The sequence below is a fragment of the Pseudophryne corroboree genome, chromosome 6, assembly GCF_028390025.1.
Source record: "Pseudophryne corroboree isolate aPseCor3 chromosome 6, aPseCor3.hap2, whole genome shotgun sequence".
Taxonomy (NCBI): Eukaryota; Metazoa; Chordata; class Amphibia; order Anura; family Myobatrachidae; genus Pseudophryne; species Pseudophryne corroboree.
Window position 1 is genome coordinate 328,162,709 of NC_086449.1, and position 10,805 is coordinate 328,173,513.

At 48.0% G+C, this 10,805-nt stretch overlaps 1 protein-coding gene across 4 annotated transcripts in view; it reads left to right on the forward strand.

Moving 5' to 3' along the window:
- The window catches only part of TRIP4 (thyroid hormone receptor interactor 4), a 177,889-nt gene extending 167,772 nt beyond the window's left edge, over positions 1-10,117 (forward strand). For all 4 annotated transcript variants that reach the window (XM_063926356.1, XM_063926357.1, XM_063926358.1 and 1 more), the window contains exon 12: positions 9,862-10,117. In XM_063926356.1, coding sequence (XP_063782426.1) covers positions 9,862-9,929 — 68 coding nt within the window. In that variant the 3' untranslated portion in view covers positions 9,930-10,117. The remainder of the gene's footprint in view (positions 1-9,861) is intronic.
- The last annotated feature ends 688 nt before the right edge of the window (positions 10,118-10,805 follow it).

Genomic DNA, 10,805 nt, shown 5'->3' on the forward strand with positions numbered 1-10,805 from the left:
CAGAAGTCAAGAGCGACTAGGTTTCGGTCCTTCCGTACTCAGAGTAGGGGCAGTTTCCAGTCCTTTCGAGCCTTTTCAAGATTTCCACGTAGAGGCGTGTACCGTGGTAGGGGCGCACAGGCACCTCGCAGAGCGGCAGTCAAACCTGCCGATAAACCTGCAGCACGACGCAAGGACTCCCCTGGAGGGATCCTTGGTGGTGGGAGCGCGGTTACTACAGTTCAAAGAGGTGTGGCTCCTGTCGCATCCGGATCAGTGGGTGACTGGAGTCATAACCCGAGGTTACATTTTGGATCTCGAAGAACCTGTTCCAAACCGTTTCTTCATCACTTCTCTTCCGAGCGATCCCTCCAGACGACAAGCAATAACTCAGGCTACTTCCACACTTTTGAAACGAGAAATTCGTTCAGTTCCCAGAGCTCAACGCGGTCAAGGGTTTTACTCAAGTCTTTTTCTGGTAAACAAACCGGACGGTTCATTTCGACCCATTTTAAATCCAAAGTGCCTGAATCCTTACCTTTCTGTCCAGAAGTTCAAAATGGAATAGATTCGGTCAATCATCGCAGCCATGGAACCAGAGGAGTATTTGGCATCTATCGACGTAAAGGACGCTTATCTCCACGTTCCAATTTCGACGGGTCATCAATGTCTGTTGAGGTTCGCACTAGGGCCCTGGCATTTCCAGTTTCAGGCTCTTCCCTTCGGTCTTTCCACGACCCCTCGAGTATTTACAAAAATATTGGGTCACGTGGTGGCGGTCCTCAGAGGTCAAGGGATCAACATTACTCCTTACCTGAACGATCTACTTCTAAAAGCTTCCTCGCTGGAACTTCTTCAACTGCACCTACAACGTACCACGACCACTCTGCAGTCCTTCGGATGGATTGTGAATTTCCACAAATCTTCCCTGACTCCCTCTCAGGAGATAGTGTTTCTAGGTCTACTGTTCGACACAAGGAGGCAGAGGGTTTTTCTACCTCAGGACAAGATTCAGGATCTCAGGTCCAGGATTCGCTCTTTGTTGCAATTGCCGAGGGTGTCGGTACTCAGATGTATGCAGGTGTTGGACAAAATGCTAGCAACGTTCGAGGCGGTACCATATGCCATATTTCATGCTCGTGCCCTTCAGTCGCAGATTCTGGGCTCTTGGAATCAGATGGGTCCGCATCTGTACTTGCAATTATGCCGACTGTCGGTTCAGACTCGACAGTCTCTACTTTGGTGGCTTCACAGTCCAAATCTAACCAAGGGAGCACCGTTCACGGTATGGGATTGGATGATGGTCACCACGGACGCCAGCCTCACCGGTTGGGGGGCGGTGTTTCAGTCTCAACATCTCCAGGGGCTCTGGAGCATTCAGGAATCGCAGTTACCAATCAACATTTTAGAGTTAAGAGCAATTCGGTACTCTCTGGTTCAGATACAGGACAGTGTCAGGGGTCACCCAGTACGCATTCAATCAGACAACGCAACAGCAGTAGCTTACATAAACAAGCAGGGAGGAACTCGCAGTTGGAGAGCCATGAAGGAAGTCACACATATTCTACAGTGGGCAGAGAAGTGGATTCCGACCATATCCGCAATTCACATTCCAGGGGTAGACAACTGGGAAGCAGATTTCTTAAGCCACCACATGATACATCCGGGGAAGTGGGAACTTCATCAAGAAGTCTTTCTGACCCTGGTGTCTCAGTGGGGAACACCCGACATCGATCTCATGGCATCCCGCCTGAACCGAAAGTTACCTCAGTACGGCTCTCGCACTCAGGACCCTCAAGCAACGCTAATCGATGCATTGACAGCCCCGTGGCAGTTTCGTCTCAGATATGTGTTCCCCCCCAATTCCCTTGATACCGCGTCTTCAACGCATTCGCAGAGAAGGTCTACCAGTCATTCTTGTAGCTCCGGACTGGCCTCGGCGTCAGTGGTACACTCTTCTTCGCAGCATGGTGGTCGGGGAACCGTTCCGTCTTCCTCTACGACCCGATCTCCTCTTACAGGGTCCTTGTCACCATCAGGGTTTAGATCGTCTGGCTTTGACGGCTTGGTTCTTGAATCCAACATTTTAAGAGCTAAAGGGTTATCTCGTCCAGTGGTAAAAACTATGCTTCAGGCTAGGAAGCTTGTCACTTCTCGTATTTATCACAGGGTATGGCGTATTTACATTGCTTGGTGTGAAAGGCGTGGGTTGTCCCCGCACCTCTTCCAGTTACCTCGTCTGCTCTCTTTTCTCCAGGAGGGTCTGACTAAGGGACTTCGTTTGTCTTCCCTTAAGGGACAGGTTTCAGCTCTGTCGGTACTTTTTCAAAAAGATTGGCTGTCATTCCGGAAGTTCAGACCTTCTTTCAGGGTGTACTCAGGATTCAACCTCCCTTTGTACCTTCGGTTCCACCGTGGGATTTAAATCTGGTTCTTCAGGCTCTCCAGAAGCCTCCGTTTGAACCATTAAATTCTGTTGAGTTACGCTTTCTTACTCTTCAAGTGGTTTCTCTCTTGGCCATTGCCTCGGCTAGGCGTGTTTCTGAGTTGGCAGCACTTTCTTGCAGGCCGCCTTTGTTGGTTTTTCACGACAATCGAGTGGTTTTACGTATAAAGCCTTCCTTTCTGCCTAAGGTTGTGTCGGCTTTCCATATGAATCAGGACATTGTTCTTCCGGCGTTTGTTCCAGAATCTTCTGGAGGGGATTGCCATTTGGCCTCCTTGGATGTTGTTAGAGCATTACGCATATATTTGTCCCGTACAGAATCTATTCGACGTACGGATACCTTATTGATTTTGTTTGCTGCGCCCGAGCGTGGCTGGCCGGCCTCTAAAAATACAGTGGCGCGCTGGGTTACTTCTGCTATTAGGCAGGCTTATGTTTCCTCAGAGTTACCTATTCCTGATTCTTTGAGGGCTCATTCGACTAGAGCTGTTGGGGCCTCTTGGGCTGTGCGCGGTGGAGTGTCCGTCGAGCAGTTATGTCGAGCGGCAACCTGGTCTTCCGTGCATACCTTCACAAAGTTCTACCGTTTTCATACTTTTGGTTTGGAGTCTGCCTCTGTTGGGCGTCAGATTTTACGGACGGCTATGCCGTCCACGTCTCCCTCCTCTAATTAGCTTGCTTTGGGAAATCCCACAAGTAACAGCGCAGCGTCCCCCAGATGGATGAAAGAGAAATAGGGATTTTTGTTACTTACCGTAAAATCTTTTTCTCTGATTCCATCTGGGGGACGCTGCGATCCCTCCCGTATTTTTGTCTGGTTTCCTTGGTCAGGTTCTATCCTATCTCCTCCGGCTTTGCTAAACGTTAACTGAGGTGATCTAGTGGTAGGCTGGAGATGGGAGGGGTTAGAGGGGGGAGGAGTTAGTTTTGATAGGTTCTGTGCCAAACTCCCATCCACACACTCTAACCCCACAAGTAACAGCGCAGCGTCCCCCAGATGGAATCAGAGAAAGAGATTTTACGGTAAGTAACAAAAATCCCTATTTTTGTTGTTGTTTACCTTTTCATTCTTTACCATCCACGTAGACTACAATTGGGAATAGTGACCTGTGCCGAGCATTGCTATAGCAGAGCGAGGAACCTTACTCGAAGCATGGGGAGCGAACAAAGTACACTAATGGCTTGTTTGTGGCAGAAAAGTGACAAAAACACCCAAAAGAAGTCTACCTTTTGTGTCGACCATTTCCATGTTGACCTTTTGACCCTGTCGACATAATTCGTGTCCACCATTAGAAGTAGACCTATTGACTATAGACCTTTTTAGTGTAGATCTAATAATTCTCACCCCATATACTTGAAGACAGCACGTTCAGCTGGAATCCTCGGACCAGACTGTTCAGGGTAGATTTATTAAAGCTTCTAAAAAAGACAAGTGGAGGGGTTGCCTATAGCAATCAATCAGATTTCAGCTATAATTTCTCGAGTTTGCATTATAGAAAATTATCGAATATGACTGTTTGCTTTGGGCAACAACTCAACTTTTTTAAAAAGTTTTAGTAAATCTACTATTTCCTCTGCTTGAGATATAGCTCTCCCATATGACTTCTGACAAACTATGTATGTGAGTTTTTTAATTTTGCCGTCGTGCAGCTTTGTGATGTCACTCATGTATCTTTGCCATAGAAGACTTCCTAATTCATGTACTCACACTGCTGTTCTGTGCAGACGCCTGCTCCTAGACCAATTTATAGCGTTGATATATTCTCTGTATTATTTGAAGACTTCAAGTGCTGCAGTAGAGACACTGACTGTGTTAGATGTCAGTAAGACATCTCCTGCTGCAGCTCCATCGCCTCCCCCAGCGGCGCTGTACACTCTCGCGCCCTGGTTGCCGGATACCTACAGAGGAGGCTCCGGTTTTCTTCCTTGTTAGTCACACACACGACCGCTGCTCTCCCGGATTGTGTGGCCGCACTCAGGGAGGAGGTAAGGGGTCCCCTCGACGGGACCCGCAGTAAATCGCGATCCCGCGCGTCAGGTGGGAGGCATGCCGCGCGCGCTGGCGTGGACACTGTGAAAGTACAGGGACCCCACTAGACCACCAGGGCATGGGCACAGGTCTGTTTTTTTCTTTCATAAAACAGTTTTATTAAGCCCCCAGTACCTGGTGGTGAAGTCCAGCAGGGGGATAAGGCTTTGACCTGTAGCCCCTCCCCCAGCCCCAGGGCGCCATTTACAGTAAATGTTCCCACCCTGGAGCTGCATATCTCTCTCTCCCTCACTCCCTGTCAGCGTTTGGGCGCCATTATAGCAAACAGAGCTGATCCTTGGACGGTTTGGGCAACTCCTCCTCTGCAAAGCCGCCTGTCTGTCAGCGCTGTGCATTTTACAGGACGCTTAAGTATTCTACATGTCTGCTGACAGTGTTAGTAAAGAAAAAGTGCATTTCTCTGTGATTTTTAGTCACCATATACCTCTTGAATTCCCTGTTTGTGCTGATACACTGCACAGGGGGTTGTTGTCAGGTATTGTGCTGCTGATATTGTACTGTGTTGCCTTGCATTGAGCTTTTGATTATGTCAGCTACAAAGGGCAATGGAGCTGGGGCTGATCCCACCTTGCGTGGTGTTGACGATGCAGACACATTTGAGGATAACATAGCAGCTGAGAGTTCAGGTTCTAGGGGTTCCTTGCCCCCCAGTGGGACTGTAGCAACGGGGGTGCAAAATGATCCACGCTATTGAATACGCTGGTAACTAGACTAACGCCACCTATGGGACCTCCTGTGCCGGTACAACCGCTTATGGTCCCCGCGGTTAATACGCCATGGGCAAATTAACTGTCCAGTCAGTTACAGCAATTGAACCAATCACTGACTGCTCAAAAGTCTAACCCTCGCCCGCCTAAAACCAAGGGGTCCCCTAAGTGGGCAATTACTTCCTTACAATCCACCAACGTCCCAGACACCTTGTCTGATGAGGATTGCGTTTATACAGACCCCACAGATTCTGATTCTGATGGGGAGGTTGTTTCGCAGGTAGATGTTCCTGTCTTGTTAGAGGCTATCAGACTCATTCTTCAGGTTGATGATGAACCGGAGCTCGACACTGCCCCTAAGAAACCGGACAGGTTTAAATGTCAGAAGGTGGTTAAACAAGTTTTACCTCACTCTGAACATTTAGTTGACATACTTCAGGAGTCCTGGGAAAATCCAGGAAAGAAGTTCACGCCTCACAAGAAGATGCTGGCTCGCTACCCCCTTGCTGCGGAGCTTAGTTAAAATTGGGAAACACCCCCGCCAGTGGATTCGCCAGTGGATACAGGCAGGATTCTGCCTGTAACTACCATCACGTCCTTGAGAGAGCCGACGGACAAGCGTGTGGAGGGTTGTTTGAAGGCAATCTACACCCTAAACGGTGCAGTGCATAGGCCCACTATTGCAGCAACATGGGCTACAGAAGCTGTGGAAGCGTGGGCTCAGGAGCTGGAGGCGGAGTTGCCTTCCAATGCTTCTGATCATGCTAGACAATGCCTGTCATATAATGTTACAGCGTCTCATTACATTAAAGAGGCGGCTTCTGATGCCAGTATTCTGGCGGCCAAGGCTTCTACTATGTCCATTTTGGCTAGCCGAATTCTCTGGTTACGGTCCTGGTCTGTGGACATGGACTCTAAGAAAACCCTGGAGGTACTCCCCTTGAAAGGAGACATTCTTTTCGGAGAAGACCTTAACAAGATAGTGGCTGACTTAGCATGTGCTAAAACAGCATGTCTTCCTAGTACTGCTCCTTCGGTGCTGAAGGCGAAGAGTTCTTCCTTTCGCTCCTTTTGTCCTTCGGGGAAAGCAAAAGGTCAGGCGTACCCAAAACAGGTTCACACTTCCAAACCCAATAAGCCCAAACCCAAACGGGCCTGGGCTGCCCGTCAGCCTGCTTCCAAAACTGACAAGCCTGCTGCATGACGGGGCGGGCCTCCCTCTGGGGGATCCCAGAGTGCGGGGCCGACTTCTAGGGTATACCCAGGGACGGTTGAAGACCACTTCCGACGCCTGGGTACGGGAAGTCGTCGCTCGAGGTTACGCCGTATCCTTCAAGAATCGTCTCCCTCATCGATTTTGCCTGACGGACATCCCTTCAGATCAGGTGAAGGCAAAGACTCTTCATTCGGTAGTACAGTCCCTCCTGGACACAGGAGTGGTAGTACAGGTGCCTCTGGTTCAGAGAGGCAAGGGGTACTATTCACCGCTGTTTCTAGTCCCGAAACCAAATGGGTCTTCCCGGCCCATTCTCAACCTCAAGTCCTTGAACAAATTTGTGAAGGTCTCCAAGTTTCGCATGGAAACTCTTCAACCTATTGTTCTGGCCTTGGAGCCTGGGGACTATATGGTCTCACTGGACATACAGGATACTTACCTGCATATTCCCATTGCAGTGTCGCATCAGCAGTACCTGAGGTTTGCGGTTGGCAATCTCCATTACCAGTTTTGGGCGTTACCTTTTGGTTTGACCACGGCTCCGCGAGTCTTCACCAAGGTCATGGTGGTAATGACGGCTGTACTCCGCCGTCAAGGGTTCAGGATGCTACCGTACTTGGACGACTTGTTGATCCTGGCAAATTCCCCAGAGATTCTCCTACGCCATCTGGATCTGACTATCCAGTTTCTGCAAGCCCACGGGTGGCTCATCAACTGGAAGAAATTCTCCCTGGTCCCTGCTCAGAGCATGGTGCACCTGGGAGCGTTGTTGGACACTCACAACCAGCGGTTGTTCTTGTCTGAAGCTTCAGGACAGGATTCGATGCTTCCTATTTCGTCCGCAAGTGTTGATACATTCGGCAGTGCAAGTGCTAGGTCTCATGGTGTCGGCTTTCGACATGGTGGAGTACGCTCAATTCCATTCCCGGCCTCTCCAGAGGCTGATTCTTGCCAAGTGGGACAGCCTGCCTCACCGGATCAGTAGTCAAATTATCTCATTGTCTCTGGAGGTCCGTCTGTCACTGAGCTGGTGACTTCAGGACCAACGATTGAGCAGGGGTCGTCCCTTCTGGATCTCCAACTGAGTCCTTCTGACGACGGATGCTAGTCTGAGGGGTTGGGGTGCGTTGTTGGAGCAACACTCCCTTCAGGGTCAGTGGACCAAAGAGGAGTCTCTCCTCCCGATAAACATTCTGGAATTGCGGGCGGTGGTGAACTTGGCCCAGCATTTAATACAGAACAGACCTGTTCAAGTACAGTCGGACAACGCCACCACGGTGGCGTACATCAGTCATCAAGGCGGCACTCGAAGCCGCATGGCAATGAGGGAAGTATCACGGATTCTTCAGTGGGAGGAATGCCATCTGCCAGCCATATTGGCAGTGTTCATTCCGGTGGTCCTAAACTGGGAAGCGGACTTTTTCAGTCGTCAGGACGTACACGCCGGAGAGTGGAGCCTCCATCCAGAAGTGTTTTAACTCCTCGTGGACAAGTGGGGCCTTCCAGATGTGGACCTGATGGCGTCTCGACACAATGACAAGGTTACGGTCTTCGGAGCAAGGACAAGGGATCCTCAAGCAGCGTTCGTGGACGCATTGGCAATTCCATGGAACTTTCGGCTGCCATATGTGTTCCCTCCGGTGTCACTCCTGCCCAGGGTAATAAGGAAGTTCAAGCAAGAAGGAGGAATTCTACTTCTGATTGCTCCAGCGTGACCCAGACGGCATTGGTTCTCAGACCTTCAGGGTCTCTCGATAGAGCGTCCCCTTCTACTTCCGCAGCGCCCAGATCTCCTCGTTCAGTGCCCCTGTTTATATCAGGGTTTAGCCCGATTGGCTTTGACGGCGTGGCTCTTGAAGCTTCCGTCTTAAGGGCCAAAGGATTTTCTGAGGCGGTCATTCAAACCACGTTGAAGGCCCGGAAACCGGCTTCTGCTCGGATTTTTCATAGGGTCTGGAATTCTTACTTTGCTTTGTGCGCATCTAACAATCATGACGCTTACAAGTTTAGTACGGCCAAACTTTTGGCCTTTCTACAACTAGGCCTGGACTTGGGCCTTCGTCTGGCCTCCATCAAGGTTCATATTTCTGCCTTGTCGGTTTGGTTTCAGTGAAACATTGCTACCTTACCTGATGTGCATACGTTCACTCAGGGTGTGTTGCGGATTCAACCTCCTTATGTCCCGCCGGTGGCTCCTTGGGACTTGTCTGTGGTTCTGGAGGCGTTGCAAGGGTCTCCGTTTGAGCCTCTTGAATCTGCAGACCTTAAGTGGCTTTCGCTTAAGGTATTGTTTCTGCTGGCTATTGCCTCTGCTAGACGGCTGTCGGATTTGGGTGCCTTGTCTTGTAGGTCACCATATCTGATTTTTCACCGTGATCAGGCGGTTCTTAGAACACGTCCCGGGTATTTACCTAAGGTGGTGTCTTCTTTCTACCTTAATCAGGAGATTGTGGTTCCGGCCTTTGCCTCTCCTGATTTGTCTTCCAAAGAACGGTCTTTGGATGTGGTACAGGCTCTCCGTATCTACGTGAAGAGAACTGCCTCCATCAGGAAGTCTGATTCTCTTTGTTCTGTTTGGTTTTTACAAACGTGGCTGGCCTGCTCACAAGCAGACCCTGGCCAGATGGATTAGAATGGTGATTGCACATGCTTATGTACAGGCTGGCCTTCCAGCTCCTGCTACCATCAAGGCCCATTCTACTCGGTCGGTTGGACCTTCTTGGGCTGCACGCTGTTGTGTGAACCTTGAACAATTGTCATGGGGATGTGTTCTTTCAACTAAAAAAAAAAACAAAACCCAAATTGATAGCTAGAATAACATTATAAAAGTGTTATATAAATTATTTTGTGAAGAAAATAATAGTTCAACTGTAATATATTGGAGAAAAAATTATAATCGAATAGTCATTCAAACAAGTTAAACAAAATTGCAATACAGAAATTAATTGGTGTTTTTCCCGAAAAGTTTTGCCGGCAGGGTGGGGGCAGTGTGATCTGGTTGAATACAAACTCTTGCAAATATTGCACACTTTTTGTGGTAGGACACAGATATAATTGTGGCCAGCAATACACACGGAGCCACAGTGCTGCACATCTGTACTCTATCTACCCTCTCTACAATGTTACTGCTGTCCTGCTTCTTAAAGATGGGGAAGAGATCTTTGTTACTGTGCCTGTCATAGTAATGTAAGCGCACCATGACTGATTTTGGCTGTCAGACCCCTAGATCAGGATAGTGCCAGGTGGCATGTAAAAAAAATATGTTGGGTACAGCGGGCAAGAAATTTGAGCATGGGGAGAACACTGTTGATACACAATTGTACGATGAGGTAACGTGCTGTTAATATTGCGTTGTTCAGTAGATAATTCGTATTTGAATATAATTTTATTTTTAGATGTGGTACTGTCTTCTGCACTCACTACATGGTTCTAGGTTATAATATATGATGCATTTTCTTTAAAGGGAAACTGGACGCCAAAATTCACCAAGGAGCCAAGAAAGGATTAATGTTTAAGAAGGAGAGAACATGACACGCTGAAGAAAATGGCAAGCAAAGTCAACCAGGAACCTGCAGATAAAGGGATTACATCATTGGGATTAACATAAAGAAACAAACTGGAAAATTGCTTTCCGGGATTTCTTTTTATATTCCTGCGTAATAAATTATGATTTTGGAAATGATTACCAGCATAAAATGAAATAAAACCAACTGCCGTTTTGTTACATATTTTTAATAGACTCGTACACAGCCCATGGATGATAATTTGTAGTATAGAGTACAGTATTCTCTGTCTACCACTACTTTTGGGATATTCTAGAACAGTGGTTCTTAAGAAAACCCGAGGGTTTAGGTTAACAGGTCATGTTTTGAGGATTTCTGTCTGTGGAAGCAACTGTGTTACTTGCTGATCCAGCAAAATAGATTGTTACCTGAATATAAGTGGTTCCCAAACTGTGTGCCTAGGCACCCTGGGGTGTCCCTGGTTAGTGGTCCAGGATCAAATCAGATTATTTATGGTCAAACTGATAAGCAAAACCAGTGCTAGTGGATGTCAGTCATAATACATGTGGACAATCAGAAGAACAACTGTACACCATCACATAACTGAACCTACATACCTCCCAGCAGGAGGGACAAAATACTGTGTTCCTGGACTTCCTCTTAATTTATGATTGCAATCACCTGTGTTGAACTAGTTAAATGATAAGAAAGATGTTTCCCTACAGGTGATGGCAATCCTAAATTAAGAGTGGGTTATGTTGGGAGGTATGTAAGGATGACGGGTAGGCACAATTATTTTTTTTTTTTACATTTATCAATAAAAATCTCTTATCCTAGGGGTGATGTGAAAAAAATGCTGATAATGATAGGGTGTTATAATTCAAGTTTGGAAACCACTGCTGTA